The sequence below is a fragment of the Trichechus manatus genome, unplaced genomic scaffold, assembly GCF_000243295.1.
Source record: "Trichechus manatus latirostris isolate Lorelei unplaced genomic scaffold, TriManLat1.0 scaffold00097, whole genome shotgun sequence".
Taxonomy (NCBI): domain Eukaryota; kingdom Metazoa; phylum Chordata; class Mammalia; order Sirenia; family Trichechidae; genus Trichechus; species Trichechus manatus.
This window is the reverse complement of record NW_004444033.1, coordinates 8,655,404-8,673,394: the sequence shown is the minus strand read 5'-3', so window position 1 is coordinate 8,673,394 and position 17,991 is coordinate 8,655,404. Positions and strand designations below refer to the sequence as shown.

The 17,991-nt window shown below is 42.8% G+C and overlaps 1 protein-coding gene across 1 annotated transcript in view; it reads right to left on the bottom strand.

The window, feature by feature from the left end:
* Window positions 1–207: 207 nt before the first annotated feature.
* The window catches only part of EXOC4 (exocyst complex component 4), an 830,578-nt gene continuing 812,794 nt past the window's right edge, over window positions 208–17,991 (bottom strand). Inside the window, exon 18 of the mRNA XM_004382687.2 lies at window positions 208–953. Coding sequence (XP_004382744.1) covers window positions 716–953 — 238 coding nt within the window. The 3' untranslated portion in view covers window positions 208–715. The remainder of the gene's footprint in view (window positions 954–17,991) is intronic.

The following is a 17,991-nucleotide window of genomic DNA, read 5'->3' as shown; positions in this document are numbered from 1 at the left end:
TTGAATCACTTTTCATGTTTCCATGTTGATCAGTAATTTGATGGCCCTTGGTTTTGATATAGCAGAAGTAAAATGAAAAGGTAATAAAACAACTATAAACTGTGTACAAGATACGGCATATAAAACTCTCCCAAGGATTGGGATAAAAGGATTTTTTTTCCCCCATAGCCCTATCTTCTTGGTTAGGGAAATTCGTTGAAAACTACAGCCAGACGAGAAGCCATTTATTCAGTTTTGGCAATAGAGCAAAAAGCAATGCATATACACTTAATTCTTTGAACTGTGAACTGACAAGACTTAGCAAAAATCCTACTGCTTATGTAATAAGGGCCTATTAAGTGGTTAGGAAGGGACTACAGCCTAGGTGGCCGTCTGTTTTCTGCGGCCTGGAGTTGGAGTTTTATGTACGGTGGGCAACGAACAAGACATTAAGTAGTGATTTGTTTTTCAGAGTCCAACAGTTTGACACACTGTTCTCCCCATCCCACCCTCATCCCCTCGGAATCAACTGCATTAAAAGTAGATGTTAAATCCAAACCTTCTGTACTACAAACTCCCTGTAGGGTTTATAGGAAAAGCCAAAACTAAGAGAAAATAATGCTTACACCTTCGCTCCACTAAAGCATTAGCTCAGAATATACCAACCAAATACTAAAGATCCAGCACGTATGATTAAAGAAACAGAAATGGTCCCCCCTCCACTGCAGTGCCCCCACTAAACGGTGGTTATCTTCTTGTCCTTGGTGGCTTGCTTGATGGCAGCCTGTTCACAGATGATCTCCTTGAGTCGCTGCAGCCGCATGTTCTGGGTGGTCTGGTCCCCGACGCCCGTCTGGCTGCGATGCAGCAGGGTCAGGGCGTGAATGTACTCCAGCTCCGTGTACTTCACGCCCTGGTCCACCACCAGGTTCAGGAGCTCATCGGCCGTGTTGTACAGCATCTCGTAGTACTGCCTGAGGAGGCAAGACAAACACTGCTCACCGTCTCCCCATCAACACTTTCACTTCAGTAGTAATGAATATGCTGATGTTTATTTATTATTTTCTAGTTGATTTACTCAGTAAACATTTATTGACCCCCGGCCATGGTGCTGGGCCCCAGGACTCTGTGGGCACCAAGACACGCATGGGCTGTATCCTCGTGGTACACTTTCAATGAGAAGAGGTCTCTGAAGATCCAGGGAGACTTCATGTCTTTCAGGGGCTCAGTCCACTCTAGACTTTTTCCTGGTTTTGCATTTACTCAGGAGGTCCACAGACAGAGAGGTAGGGGTAGAGAACCATGAGGGAGAGAAGTAACTATCTGGCAGGCATTGCCAACAGTTTTTCTCACTCACTCACTCACTCACTCACTCATTCATTCATCGGTGGCTGTGAAATATGTGGTTTTCTCCTTCATAAATGGGGTAATTATAATAATAGTACCTACCTCTTAGGGTTACTGGAAAGATTAAATTGATTCATACATATAAAGCTTAGAATGGTTATTGGCAGAATTCTAAGTGCTCAATAAACACAAACTGTTATTATGAGAAATATAATAATGATTAGTGGTAGTTATAGTAGTATATAATGATCAAGACACAAGCCTCTTTCCTCAAAGAGCTGAGGCAAGTAGGAAAGGTACTGAAAAGGCAGAGAAATAGTGACTATGTGTCTGCTGACAAAGTTCATTCCTTTAACCCTCACCGCACCCAGTGAGCTATTATTCCATTTTAGACAAGTTAGGGGATTTGCCCAATGTCACAAAGAGGGACTGTGCCAGGACATGAGGCCAGGTTTCTGTTCCAAGCCCAAGATCTTTCTTCATTTCCTGAATACAATCAAACACTTTGATGGACAGAGTAGCAGGAGTATGAGTCTGGGGACCATGCTTGCAGGTGACATCTAGGTCAACTGGCATAACAAAGCTTATTAAGAAAATGTTCTGCATCCTGCTTTGGTGAGTGGCGTCTAGGGTCTTAAAAGTTTGCAAGCAGCCATCTAAGATGCATCAATTGGTCCCAGTCACCTGGAGTAAAGGAGAATGAAGAACACCAAAGACACAAGGAAAGTATTAGCCCAAGAGACAGGAAGGGCCACATAAACTAGAGACTCCATCAGCCTGAGGCCGGACTAGATGGTGCCCAGCTACCACCAATGACTGCCCTGACAGGGAACATAACAGAGAGTCCTGGATGGAGCAAGAGAAAGGTGGGGTAAAGAACTCAAATTCTAGTAAGAAGATCAGACTTAATCGTCTGACTGAGATTGGAGTAACCCTGGAAAGCACAGCCCCTGGATCTTCTATCAGCCCAGAACTAAAACAATTTCTGAGGCCAACTCTTCAGACAGGGATTGGACTGGACTGTGGGACATAAAGTGATACTTGTGAGGAGTGTGCCTCTCAGCTCACGTAGATACAAGAGACCAAAGGGGCAGCTTCTGTCCAGAGGTGAGATGGGAAGGCAGAGAGGGTCAGGAGCTGGTTGAATGGACATGGGGAATCAGGGGTGGAAAGGAGGAGTGCGCTGTCACAGTATGGGGAGAGCGATTAGAGTCACGTAACAACGTATGTATAAATTTTTGTATGGGAAAAAATTTAAAAAAATTAATTAAAAAAAAGGAACTTAAATTTGTTCTAAGATTTTTTTTTTTTTTTAAAAAAAAGATCTTTCTTCACTGACAGAGACAACTATCCAGAGGAATGTTGTGAGCGCCATGAGTGAGGTGGAAACACAATGACTTTCAGAGGAAGGAGGAACTACACCATGCTGGGAGAGTGAGGCGTCAAGGAAGACTTCCTGTATCCTGTAGGGTAGGATTCTGTCAGGCAGGGCTTCCAGGAAGGAAATTCCAGATTGAGGGAAGAGCACGTGCAAAGAAAGACAGGGCAGAGTAATCTGGTTAGACTAGGGAGTGTGGGGGAAAAGCAGGAGAGTCTTGGGAAAAGGCAGTTGAAGACAGAAGGCGGCGAGCTAGAGCTTCTGGCTGGGACTTCAGGCCTAACTAAGTGGATAAAGGCCCCCCTCACTCCTACCCTCCAAGGCTCTGTTGAGAGCAGAGGCACCATTCAAAGCTGTGCTTCTGCAAGACTAACATTACAGTGGTGTGTGAAGTGGTCTGGGAGGGGATCAACTGGAATTCTAGCAAAAAAGGAGGGGACTCGAGAGCCATTTGACTGCAAGGCCTCTGGCAGGGTGGGTGGGGGTGGAGGGTAGTGCTGCAGTAGAAATGTACACTAGAGTGCTTCTTTGGTACAGAGAAAGGATGGAGATGGGTGTCAGGACGTGGAGAAGGCCACTACTAGCCGTTCTTAAAACAACATTATGCCACCAGTCTCCGTCAATGAGTTCACTGGACTCGGAGGCCATGGCTTGCACAGCCACTCCAAATGCCCCAGGAGGTCAAGTTCAGTGCAGGCTCTAAGGCAGGACTGCTGTCACAGCTCATGAGCAAAAGGATGGGAGAGTCTTCCCAGGTGTGGCTTCCTTCCTTCCCTCTTTCTGACAGGAAAGGTAGCTTTCGCCAGGACTGAGGGGAAAGAACAAGGCCACTGGCTCAAGGTAACTCTTGGGGTGAAGGGCTCTTACAGGTATACCAGGATCACTGTACTACTGGACTCAGCGCCTTGAGTTGGTTTCTTTTTCATCAGAAACATCTTGAAAAAAAGAATATCCTCCGGGAAGACTAAGCCATTCTTCTTGGGGTAACGAATACATTCTGGGAGCTCCATAATTTCAAAAACATTTTATAAATTGCTGCCACCATGAGAATGTGAAAAGAGATTTTGTGTCTTTTAGCACAATTCCTTTTCTGGCTCTGCTAAACTTCCTTATCGAATTCACATACTCCTTTTTTTTAAATTCTGTGGTAAAATACATATAACCAAAAGCTTGCCATTTTAACCATTTCTAAATGTAGAATTCAGTGATACGAATTACATTTACCATGTTGTTTCACCATCACCACTATCCATTTCCAAAAGTTCTTCATCAGCCAAACAGAACCTCAGTACTCCTTCAGCAATAACTCCCCATTTCCCCATCCCCTATTCCTGGCAACCACCAGTGAATGCTTGTCTCTATGCATTTGCCTACCTTAGACATTTCATGTAAGTGGGAACTACTTGTCCATTTGTGTGTGACTTGTTTCACTTAGCAATAATGTTATTAAGCTTCTCTTTCTAGTTGGATAATATTCTGTTGTACGGATATACCACATTTTGTTTATCCATTTATTTGTTGAGGGACACTTACGTTGTTTCTGCTTTAACATACTCTTTTCTAAAATAGGAGAAATAACACTCTTTTGTGAATATTCCCTAAATACTGGTGGGGATTGGAAAATGCTCATCTTAGACTGGTAAGTTAATGAGTGTCTCCTGGGAGCAAATCCTTCAGCATCCCAGTGTAGATGGTTTTCTTAGTGCTAATTTTCTGTAATGGTTTCAAATAGTGTTCATTTCAGCCTCATGGAACCAAATATTTAGGAATCACTGGTCAAGGGTAACACGGCATATAGCCAGAGAAACTTCTGACAGACAAGGAGAATGGACTCTACCGTCCAGGGGCTTGGGAGCCTAATATCAGCTACAGTCAGGTCATGTTTTGAAGCTTCATGTTTACTGTAAAACCATGTCAATTCTGTATCTTACTCTTCAATATATCTGTTGTAATTTAAAAATAATGTTTTTAGGATCTTAGGTGGTGCAAATGGTTTACACTCGACTGCTAACCTAAAGGTTGGCAGTTCACACCCACTCAGTGGTACCTTGGAAGAAAAGGGCTGGCGATCAGCCAAGGAAACCCTAGGGAGCACAGTTCTACTCTGGAACATATGAGGCTGCCACGAGTTGGAATCTACTCAATGGGAACTAATGACAATAACAAGACAAAAAAGTAAAAATAAACAAACAAAAAATAAAGTTTTAATAGTGTCTAGGGTCTTAAAAGCTTGCAAGTGGCCACCCAAGGCACAACAATTGGTCTCTATTCACCTGGAGCAACAGAGGAAGAAGACAGTCAGGAATAGGAGGAGGGTATGGAATGTGTGGCTAATTGCTTCCATGAACAACTGCCTTCTTTGCCATGAGACTTGAAGAACTGGATGGTGCCTGGCTACCATTACTGAACATTTTGATCAAAGATTCCACAGAGGAATCCTAATCAAAAGGGGGAAAATGCAGAACAGAGTTTCAGATTCCCATGGACTCTAGACTTTCTGGAGCCACGGATGGTGGATGAACCCCTGAAACTACTGCCCTGAGATGATCTTTAAACCTTAAACCAAAAATATCCCGAGGTCATCTTAAAACTGAGTAACAGTTTAGCTTAACTAGTAAAAAAGGTCTGCCTTGAACATTATGCTCTTTTAAGAACTATCTATACAAGATCAAAGTGACAACAGCAACTCAAGAGATTAGACAGGAACCTTAGCGGGCAATGAGTTTATGTTAATGAGGGAGGAGCAACTCAAAAAAGGAGGGTGAGAACGGTCGCACAATTTGAAGAATATAATCAGTGTCACTAAATTGTACATGTAGAAACTGCTGAACTGGTGTGTGTTTTACAGTGTATATTTTCAACAACAACAACAAAATAAATAAAATTTAGAAAAAAAACGTTTGAAGAAAAACTTGATGCTGTAGGGCCAGCTTTGCATGGCCCCTGGCTTCCTCTCTGATACTGGATCCTGCTTTGAGAAACGAGACCCTATCTCATCTAATTCTGTTTCTCTTTGACACACAGGTGAGGGAAAGAGTTGTCCATTTAGGGACCTACCTAAGAATATCTTTTTTAAATTGCTCAAAAAGGACCCATATATGAAGCTAAATTTACCAAGTGCAAGGAGAAGGAGTTGGGGCTCATGAGTCTTTCAAGCTACAAGGGCTTGATAGCTGCAATTTCTAGACTACTGGTTCTCAAACTTTAAAACGACTGGAGGAGCTGCTGAAAGTACGGATTCCCGAGGCCCCAGCCCTGGACGTTCTGACTCCCACGGGCTCTGAGCAGCCAGAAGTCTGAGCGAGAGTCTGGTCCGGGAATAGTTACAGAACTACTCTCATCTCGTCCAGCCTAGGACCCCGAAGCATCAGGGAAGGCTACAGAAACAGTAAGTGGTTCGTGATGCCTTTCACGGAGATTAGACGAGAAGAATTGCGTTTCTTTGTATTATGAGGTTGATATTTTCATCATTTATCTGAAGAAGTAACAATGAGCCTATCAGACCAGATGAAACTGAATTTCTTTTGAAAAATCTGATAAATTGTTTCCAGGGATACTGGCTGGTTTTCTACAGAGGCTGCTGTTCCACGCTTGGGGGGAAACAACAAAACAAAGATGCCGCAATTTCAAGCCCTGGATCTTCCGGTGTGATAATTGATAAAGGGCATGGCACTTGAGTCTTTAATGATGGGGATCCGCTGTGCGGTGAAGACCTCTATAAATCTCAGGATGACACTCTGAAGTGGACTGAGAGACTAAAAGAGCCCTCAAGAGCCTCGGATGAACAGTGCCCCAGAATTGCAAAGCTGAGTTATTAAAATTGACAGGTAACTGATGGTGTATTTTCTACAGTTAGGGGAGAAAATTCCCCATAATCACGATGATATATTAGACCATAAAGGAACATAAATATTTAATGACAATGAAATTCATTTTTCTTTCACAATGGCACCCAGTCACAAAGCCGACTAACATAGCAACGGTTATACCTGGAGGAGGAGACAGGGTGCTGCAAGGTACCCTGAAAATAGGAAAATGCCCCCAAACCACACAATTAGAAAGAGCTTCCATGATGAACACTGACACACTGAAATGAAATCCTGGAACCCCACTGGGTAAATAATTTATCAGCAGTTATTGAGGCCCCAGGAATACTCAAGCTTGGCCTTTATCATCGTACATTATGAGAGCTGCCAGGGGGGCGCATTTTACACTAGATGGTGCTGGACTTAGCTGCCTGGACAGGATCGTTGAGCACACACTTGATTTACACATTTTCTAGGTTCTGACTGGTAAGCAAGTCTTCCCATAGTATAGAGGGGCCAATGGCTAGACTGCAGGAGCCCTGGGCCCAATTCCTGTTCTGGACACTAAGGAGCTCCACGTCACCATGAAGACGGCATATTCTCTGGGAGGTGTCTGCCGTTCCATGGTTTCCTTTGCTCTTTGCTGTGCCCCTCTGGGCACCAGTTCCCAAGGGGCAGGATTACAGAAGGATTACAGGCTGATGTCGCATAGACTGGGCTCTTCTATGCAGGTCCACACCATGACGTTTATAAGTTTGTTTCCAAACAGATCATTTTCTCTGACCTCTCTCATGTTTGCTTTATCAATAGACTGTTCTTCCCCTCGTGTTTTCTTCATATTTTATGGTGTTACACTGTAACTTTCTCCCTCATTCATTCTGTCTGAAAAAATTTATACCAGTAAGGATATGAAGGGCATTTTGGTAGGCTGGCCAGATCTTTCTAAAGTTGTAAAATAAAGTCTATGTTCTCTTTCTCTGATGATAAAACTAATACATATGTCCTATGGAATATACAGGAGCCCTGCTGGTGCCATGGTTAAGAGCCTGGCTACTAACTAAAAGGTCGGCAGTTCGCATCCACCAGCCGCTCCTTGGAAATTCTATGGGGGCAGATCTACTCTGTCCTATACGGTCGCTATGAGCGAGAACGGACTTGGCGGCACATAACAACAACATGGAATATATGGACCATACAGATAAGATTAAGCAGAAAAATAAATTACTCATAGAATTCCAGCACAAAGACATACCACATTTTGGTATATTTTCTTCTAGGTTCACCCCCCAACCCCCATAGTCAATTTCTTTTCTATAGTTGAAATATTTAGCTTGAAACACAATTAGATACTTAAGTTATTTCCAACTTAGAAAATTCTCTTTCCTGAGGATAGATTTCCAAAAGGAGAATTGGTCATAAGGTAAGTATATTTTTTAGGAATCCTGGCAATGCTTCAAATTGCTTTCTAGAAAAGTATCAACTTAGCCTCCTACCCACAGCGTATGAAAGCGTCTGTCTCCTTACATTTTTTTCACATTATTTTAATTTATATGTTGTTAAACAGTTTTTCAACTATTTATTAGTTTTTAATGTATGTAGGAGCTACTGGTGGCGCAGTGGTTAAAGTGCTTGGCTGCTAACCGGAAGATAGGAGGTTCGAACCCACCAGCCGCTCCATGGGAGAAAGATGTGGCGGTCCGCTTCCATAAAGATTTACAGCCTTGGAAACAGGGTTACTATGAATCGGAATCAGTGCAACTGCAGTGGGTTTTAGGTGCGCATGGATGTATAAGTAAATTGTTTATATCTTTTATCTTTTGAGAGTTAGTGCTTTTCTATTTCTCTTCAAAAGCTCTTCATAAATTTTCATAGACAAGAAGCAAGGAGAGCTCTATTCTCCACCCCCACCCCCAGCCCCGGTTCTACCTCTCATCTCGGAAAGCTCCTGACAACAGTTTCTGTTCTCTTATTTGTAAGCTGAGGGAAGCAAGCCCACTGACACCAGCTGTTCCCAACCCACAGTGACTCTCCTGCCTGTACCCGCAGGCCTTCCATAAAGCCTGGTGTGGGGTGAAGGGGCTGACAGGGAACTGCCCTCAGGTCCCGGGAAAGTTCTGCCATCGGCCTCCCTCTCCTTGGTAGCAGTAGATCCCTGACTGGAAGCTTTGTCTTTTTTTTTTAATTGTTATAAAAATATATATAACACAACATTTGTCAGTTAAATGTTTTTCACATGTACAATTCAGTGATAACAATTACATTAATCGTGGGCAACCATTGCCGATAATCGTTGCTAAATTTTCCAGCACCGTAAACAGAAACTCACTGTTTCCTAAACGATGAGCCCCCTTTCTTTGGTCTCTATACATTTGCCTATTCCAGCTACTTCCCAAAAGGGGGATCGCACACTATTGTCCTTTCGTGACGGACTGCTTTCACTCAGCATCACATTTTCGAGGTTCATCCACAGTGTGGCATGTATCAGGACTTCATTTATCCTCATGGCTGAGTAATATCCCATCCTATGTCTGTACCACACTGTGTTTATCCATTCATTTGGGAAGTTGTATTTTTACAACTATGTCTCATGCTGCATTTCCGAATCTGCCAGGCTTGTAGCAATAATAATAATACTGGCTAACTTTCAGGTGCATTAACATAGTCAACCTTGTAACAACTCTTTGAAATTGTACTACAATTAACCACATTGTACAGATGAACAAACTGAGCTTTAGAGGGTATAAGCGATTTGCTTGAGGTCTTGAAACTAAGGACTTTGAACCCTGTGCAAACTCCAAAGCCACCTTAGTATTTTATGCCAGATTTATTTGAAACTGTAAAATGTAAAATTACTAATTGCAAAGGATACTTGTATAGCTAATGTACTTTTAGTCATGATTTAGGTAACATAAATTAAATAAAAATCACATACTAACTCAACTCTCTGCCTTCCATTGTGATGGAACAAGCCAATGTTGTGACCATTCAAAATTCATTTATACAAATGGTGGTTATATTTGAATAACACTGGTTTTGATCTGGGAATTCCGAGCTCTAGACTGAATAATGAAGGCATGCCATAAATTCTGTACTTAATTCAGGAGTTTCAGGAAAGATTTCTGGCTTTTTCATTTTGTTACTTCTCTTTATTACCCCTCTCTGGCCCCTCTAAGCTGGTCACGGACAAGATGACCTTTCTTTCCTAAAGTTGGCTGCCCATCTGATTCATTACTAATGAGATAATTAGGCATTTTCATTGTAAAGACTTTCTCTTCTCATCCTGCCTGAGACAGAGATAGGATTAATGTCAACAAGAGAATTAAGCAGTGAGGTGGACTCTTTAAATAGAAATTTGAAAGGAAGAAAACTTCACCAGAACATAACTTAGAATAGTTCTCCAAACTCTTTTTTAGCCACCAGTTGCAGCATTTCGAGCACTTGAAGAAAAGCCCAACGGTCGATGGGTTGCTAAATTGTCAAGTGAAATAGCCAACTCCTGTTTTGTCTGCCAACTCGATGGTACATATGATAATGAGCAGGGAAATGAAAAGAGAGAGAAGAAAGGACCTGAATAATCCATAAACTAGATCATCGTCCCATAAATAATTGAGAGGTGGTTATGGCAGAAAGTCTTAGAGAAGTAAATACTCAAGAGATCAACCAAGCTCAGGTTCTGGTTAAGTCTTTCATTCCCCCCTTAACTAGCTGTGTGACCTTGGGCAAACACTGGCAGCTCCTGGGCCTCTGTTTCCCAGGTAAATAGCAGAGGGGTTAGAGCAGGTGCTATTTAAGCACTGGCAATTTGGGATTCTAAAACCCTTGAAGTGTCTCTGCTTGTTCCTTTAAAATCATGGGGCTTCCATCAGAATTAGCTGATGCTGATTTACTCCAAGAAACAGTAGGCAAGATGCAGTAGTGATTGCTTTGAAAACACCCTGCAATCTTAGCTCAGGTGTCGTTTCCAGACCTATCAAAACATGAGTGGTTGAGGCCAACTCTTCAGACAAAGATTAGACTGGACTATGGGACGTAAAATGATACTTGTGAAGAGTGTGCTTCTTAGCTCAAGTAGATACATGAGACTAAATGGGCAGCTCCTGTCCGGAGGCAAGATGAGAAGGCAGAGAGGCTCAGGAGCTGGTTGAATGGACATGGGAAATCGGGAGTGGAAAAGAAGAGTGTGCTTGTCAGTATAGGGAGAGCAACTAGGGTCACATAACAATGTATGTATAAATTTTTGTATGAGAGACTAACTTGAATTATAAACTTTCACTTAAACTACAACAATAAAATAATAATAAAAAGGGTGGTAATTCTTGTGTGTCAGAAGAATAAATTAGTTTATTAAAAAATATAATTGCTCTCGTTTGTCTTACCCTTTGAAGGGCTTAGCATTTTTATTACAGACACGATTGAAAATTCTAATTTGAAATGAGTTGCAGTGATTTCCATTTCAGGAATGAGAAAACTAGGGTAGAGAAGAGTGAAATAGTTTTCAGAGTTCTTGGCAGAACTGGATGTGTATTCTCAACCGGGATGGTTCCTAACACTCCTCACAACAGCTTTCGCAGGTATTTGTTCTGACCAGGCCACCAGGAGACAGAAGTCAAGTAGGGGCTTCAGAAAAGACATCGCCTAGATTCCCTCATCTGGTGGCAGCAGAAAGTCATCCCAGAGGCAACAATCGCCTGGGCGTCTGCTGCTGGAAGGCTTGCACGAGCTTCTCTGGTCAGCAGTCCTCTACCCACGTTTTGTGTCCCTGACATGACATACGCACACACCACCACCCTTGTCAATGGCGCTGTGCTGAAAGGGCCTTGATTCTGTTGCCTTGGTTCTGATACCACCCTACTTTGGCAGTTCCAGGGAGAGGGGGGTGGGCGTCTCTCCTGGGGAGACATTAAAAGTTAAAGTCAGTTATCGGTGTACACTCATCTCGGGAACGTAGCCTGACATTTTCGATTGTCAGCAGCAGTCAGAGCCTTGCTTTATCTCTCTTCAGAAAACACAACCACTCAAAACCAAAGAATCCCTCCAAGACGCGCCCATTCCTTTTGAAGGGATGATGCTCTTCTTAGCCCAGTTACAGTCCCTGGCAAGGAAGAACGTTTCTTTTCATTCCCTTGGCTTAGCTTTGCTGCCCGCCGTGGGAACACTCTCTGTTCATAAACACCTATGGCTGAAGACTCTTACTCCACAATCTGAGGATTCAGACGTCACTCCCTGCTACATCAGATAAATTTTTAAATTAAGTTCTCTACAGCAGGGCTAGAGGAGGATCTGCATTTTAAATTCAGCACAATTAAAACTGTGTCTCTTTGGTCTGGCACTGCCTTTGGCCAAACCCCATTGGTAGGAATAATTATTCAGTCCATTAAGAAGTCGGCTCCACTCCTCCTCCCATTTTGAAGGTTTTAATAAATATTGATCAGGCACATTTCTGTTTGCACTTGCCAAAGCAGTTCTGATGGATTCATCTTCTGATGTTATCAAATAATGAAATATGAAAGAGTGAATAGAATTACCCTCTTGTTCTGTGATTTTTTATTTAGTGCCTTCATTTTACTTTCATAATTGTGTTTGTCTCAGACGCCTGTAAACGCTCTTTTGATTATCGAAAGGTGAGTCCAGACTAAGGAGAGCTATGTTGTATTGAATATCACTTTAGGGAGCCTTTTCAATTTTTAAAAATAATCTATCCAATATCACTTTAGGGAGTCTTCTCAATTAAAAAAAAAATTATGAGATATCACAGGTTATTAAAAGGACATGGTGTTGTGCACGTTGGTGGCCTCAAGGCGACAGATTGTCCACCAACTGGCAACAGAGTTTACAGCATATATGATCTACATTTCCCAGATTGACAATCTGGAAAACAATTGCTGAGGTAGGAATAAAAACAATTCAGCGGCCCTGTGGCTTTTTCTGTTTTAAGTAATGAAATGGAATTGTTAACTTTTCAATAAATAATGTAAAAGATTTCTTCAAAGGGAAACCCACCAGTATTATTATCGATGTTAAGGAAGCTCTAATAACATTTCAAATGCTAATATAACATAAAAGGTGTAGTCCTTGTCTTCAAGATGCTTCTTTTATTTAAAAGAAAAAAAAATGTTTTAAAACCCCATCTAGATCCAGATCAAAGGTATCCAAGGCACTAGGCAAATGTTTTAACTTAAAGTAAAACAAATTCTAGGCTTGCCAGGCTGCCTGCTGCCCTTCTATTCCTTCTCTCTTGGTCCATGAGAGGAGAAAAGAGTCAGAGACCGAGACTTCTGCTCCCAGAGATGACTAGAGTTAGTGATGGGATGGAGACGTGAGGGCTAATGGGCTTTGGGTTTCTGCATTTATTAATGGTGTCCTTCTCTCCCTGTGAGTGTCTGGGGAGGAAGGTCAACAGGGACAAGCACGGACTGCATAGCCTTGATGAGAAAGTGTGCTCATTAGAGCATTAAGCCAACGAGGACAAGGTAATGGTTGGTTCCTGTAGGTGCCAGTTGGTTTTGCAAAGAGAAGACCTAGCCTTTGCCATTGACTCTGCCCCTCACCAGCTACCTAACAGATGTGTTGAGAAGGAAGCTGGGGGAGGCAGAATAGATAGTTCACTGCAACCATTATGTCTGCTGATGCAAAGGCTGTTATTCAGTCATCAGTTGGCTGAGTCACTCAAACCCCTAGGACCTTTTGGTCCTAGTTAGTGACCCCACCCGTCTGTCAGTTTGTCCTACTGTGATAGCTTGTGTGTTGCTATGATGCTGGAAGCTAGGCCACCTGTGTTTCAAGTATCAGCCAGGCCACACATATGAACAGATTTCAGCAGTGCTTCCAGATTCAGACAGACTAGGAAGAAAGACTCGGCAATCTATTTCCGAAAACTACCTAATTAAAACCTTATGGATCACAGAGTATTGTCTGACACTTTGACTCGCTTATTTTGGACAGTCATCAGGAGGGACTGATCACTGGAGAAGGACATCATGTTTGGTTACGCGGAGGGCCAGCAAAGGTGAGGAAACCCTCAGTGAGACGGACTGACACAATATGGCTGCCACAATGGATCCAACATACCAACCACGATCAAGTCAGAGCCGACCTGACAGCAACTGACCACAACCCTGACCCCGTACACTCAATACTGTTAGGGGATTTCTCCACTTCTCTGAGACGCAAGACCGTATCTTTTAGAACTGAAGGGCCAGAAAGGAAAATAATTGTGGCAGAGGAACCACAAAGAATCAGGGGATTATTTGAAAAGTGTGAGCCTGTGCAAATCAGTAGGTCCTACTTAAACACTGCAGGGTGTACTTAACTAAATGCCTATAGGTTATTTCCGAAAGAGAGAAAACGTAAATAAACCCAAACTACAAAATGGGCCACCTGAGATGCAAGCACGTGTGACTCAGGACGGACGTCAATTTGAAAAATAATAGACTAAATAGGAAGGAGCTCATGGAAATATGAACCATATCCAGCAGGGTTTAATTAAAGACCCAAAGACTCTGACAAACGTGATGGATAGCTCCGGAGAGCAATGTGGATTTGGTGGATGGAAGGACCACTGTGGCGGGTTTATGTTTGGACATCGGTGAACCATTCGATACAGTGCCTCTAAAAAAATATAACCAGAAAAATGAATTGAATCTGAATGGCTACCCATGAGAGGACGCAGGCTGAAAAACTAACAAAAGGTAATGATGAAGGCAAATCAACACATTATGGAGAGAAAGCGTCCAACGAATGCTGAGGGCACTGGCTTCATTACTGATCTCACTTAATAACTTAACATGCAGGAAGGTGCAAAGAGTGACGGAAAAGGCAGCTGTTACTAAATGTGCATGGGCTCTGAGCAGCAACAAAGACAGAGAAGTAAGGTACGGGACTCCAGAGAATTTAGAATTGTGAGCGGCAAACAGCAAAACGAGATTTGTCTTGGAAAAATGCAAGTGAATTTGTCTGGAAGAAATTCGAACCTCATGTGTTCCACAGTGGGGAGAAAGCTTAGAACAGCACCTGTGAAACGGACCCAGGGCTGCTCAGGTTAAAGGCCAGGGAACCAAAACCTTTTCTTGCCTCCTGTAAAAAAAGTACCAGCTTCAGGGCACGGAGGTGGTGATAATTCCTGACTTTGTTGTATTTCACAGTTCTGGGTTGCTTTATACCATAAGCCAATTGAAAGGAAATCAGAAGAGCACCAAATGGGATTAAAGGGACAGAGGGCTGGAGGAGAATAGAAGATTAAAAGAGATTCAGTTCAATTTTTGCTCAAATGGCAGCTTATAATGAGGTTTTCCGTGACCACCTTATCTAATACCTGCCCCATCCTCATCAAGCTCTGTCCTTTACTGAACTTTGTTTTTAGCACTTAGCCCCACCTAAAAATATATATTTTGAAAATATTTAATATATATACTTTATATATTACATAATCCATTGCTGATGAATCAATTCTGACTCATAGCGACCCTATAGGACAGAGTAGAACTGCCCCAAAGAGTTTCCAAGGCTGTAACCTTTATGGAAGCAGACTGCCACATCTTTCTCCCGTGGAGCAGCTGGTGGGTTCAAACCGCCAACCTTTTGGTTAACAGATGAACACTTAACCACTGCGCCACTGGGGCTCCTTATATATTACACACACACACACACACATACATATAAAATTAGAGACACAGCATAGTACGGTAGTTAAGATCATGGACTCTGGAACCAGTGGCCTGGGTTCGAATCCCATTTTTCCCTCTTACTATTTACATGACCTTGAGAAATATATTCTCTCTCTGTGCATTCGTTTCTTCATTTGGAAAAAGGAAATAGTGATATGGGATTGTTACAAGGATGAAATTATTAAGAACAGCAGCTGCAACAGAGTAAGTGTTGTATATGTGTTCTATCAAATTTAGATTTGGAGCGCTGGTGGCACAGTGGTTAAGAGCTATGGCTGCTAACTAAAAGGTCTGTAGTCCAAATCTTCAGCTGCTCCTTGGAAACCCTATGGGGCAGTTCTACAGAACTGACTCAATAGGAATTAACATAACCCCTATCTTTTACCTAACATGAAGATCTTGGAAGTTTCTTTATTTACACCACGGTGTAAATAATATTACATCACAGGTTCAGTGTAAGGATTAAGTCAAATGATATGGTGGAACACCTGCTATGTAAAAGTGGTAAAAATAACAGCTCCTTTTACTGAATATATACTCTGTACTCTATGCCGGTCACCATTCTAAGTGTCCATCTGTAGGTTCTCTCTCAGCGGCTCTCCACCACACCTGTGTGAAGTGCACCTTCCTCAGTGAAATGTTTTTTATCAGTCCTTTCCTCTTGACTCAGAAGAAGGGCTTCTTTTCCTAAGATGAAACTTGTACCCTGGATCCCAGCCCCTCCCACCTCCTTCAGAACTGGTTGAGTTTTTTCTTTTTAAACTGTTGTTTCTACTCTGTTCATTGGTTCTTTCACATCTGTCTTCAAAAATCCTTATGTTTCTCATATTTTGGAAACACAAAACAACAAACCTCAAATCTTTCACATGATCCTGTGTCTACCCATCTACCATTTTGTTTCTTTTCTCTCTTTCATTAATACATTTCTTGAACACGTGATTGGTATTCACTGTCTGTTCTTCCAAAGTCTCCATTTTATCTATGGAACCACATGCAGAAAGGTCACAATGACATCCTAGTGAACAAACACAATGGCCTTTGCTCAGTCCTCTTCCCCTTGATAGCTGTGCATCCTAAATGTAACTGTCTTTGAGCCACGTTATCCAGGTTCTTCTCCTGGCTCCCTCTCAGTTCCTTCTCTGATTCCTTCATTGGCTTCTATTCTGTCTGCCCACTGCAGGCATCCTCACAGGCAGGCCTTGGCCCTCTGTTCTCTCTCTGCTTCCAAAAACTTTTTATCTGTGCATATGATGCTCAGATCTCTCTCTAAAGATCTAGTCTCTCTCACTAGGTCAAAGCTCATTTTCACTGGTCTCTGGATAGTTCTACCAATGCCCTTATCCAGCTTGAGACTAGAAGAACTAGAAGGTGCCCGGCTACCACCATGACCACCCTGACTGGGATCACAACAGAAAGTCCCAGACAGAGCAGGAGAAAAATGGAGAACAGAATTCAAATTCACGTAAAAAGACCAGACTGACTGGTCTAACAAAGACTGGAGGAACCCCTGAAGCTATGGCCCCCATACACTCTGCCAACCCAGAACCAAAACCATTCCTGAAGCCCACTTTTCAGACAAAGATTAGACAGGCCAATAAAACAAAAAATAACACGCGTGAGGAACGTGCTTCCTAGCTCAATCAATATACAAGACCAAATGGGCAAGTTCTGTCCAAAAGCAAGATGAGAAGGCACGAAGGGACAGAACTGGGTGAATGGACACAGGGAACCCAGGGTGGAAAGGGGGAGTGTACTGTCACATTGTGGGGATTGCGACCAATGTCATAAAACAATATGTGTATAAATTTTTGAATGAGAAATTAACTTGAACTGTGAACTTTGGGGAAAAAAAAAAGGCTTCATGTGTTCATGAATTCAAACCGTGGTCTGTGTGATTCAGAAGCTCCAGTGCTGACTCTGTACCGTAGCTACAGGAAGCAAGAGGCAGGGTGATGCGGAGGGTCATTATTACACAGCAAGAAGATACAAGAAGATACACCCAGGGTGTGGGGAGGGCGTCTGGAGGGAAATGACGTATAGTAAGATAAAATCACGCATCCGAAAATGCGTTATGAGAGTCCGCAGAGAAGATCAGACACGGGGCAGGGAGGATAGCAGTTTTTTGTTTTAAATGGCCCTTTCCATACAAACAGACTAACGCTGAGACTGCTCAACAATGCTGAGCTCCCAAGTCTGTAGATAAAGCGAAAGACCTCTGAGGTGAGAAATATATATAGCATTTGCATTCTTTTTTTAGGAGGATAAAGTATCTGATTTGAAAAAATCTCCCAGAAAGGGTGAGGTTAGGAGAGGAAGGTCTTTGGCGAGCTAATGCCTCTATTTAAATGCTAATCCTAACCTACAACTTGAGACCACACTAAACCCCAAGGTTTTCAAAGACCATAAACTGAATTTAATATGAAACCTTGATTTCTTTACGGGAGGAGAGGGCTTTTCATCTGAAGGGAAGGCCGGCACGCAGACGAGGCAGGGAGTTCATGGCAGGGACTTGAAGCCCCGAGGGAGCAGGGGGTGGGCAGGGGGCTCAGCCACCAACAAGAGTTCCCCTCAATGGACTTGTCTTTGGAGATCAACATTTGCCACAGATTGTACCTGATGGAGGTTGATGCCATCTTTCCTCCCCTGGCTGTTTCTGGTAGTAACCTGTGCTGAGGAAGGCTGGGGACAAAGAAAGGAGAAGACTCAAAGGCCTGGGAATCCCTCGGACAAGTAGCAAGAGTGGCTCAGAGTGGCTGTGAGGGCTCTTGAGGGCTTCCCATGGGAACCAGCGTTAATGAATGCAGGCAGCTGGGCCTGA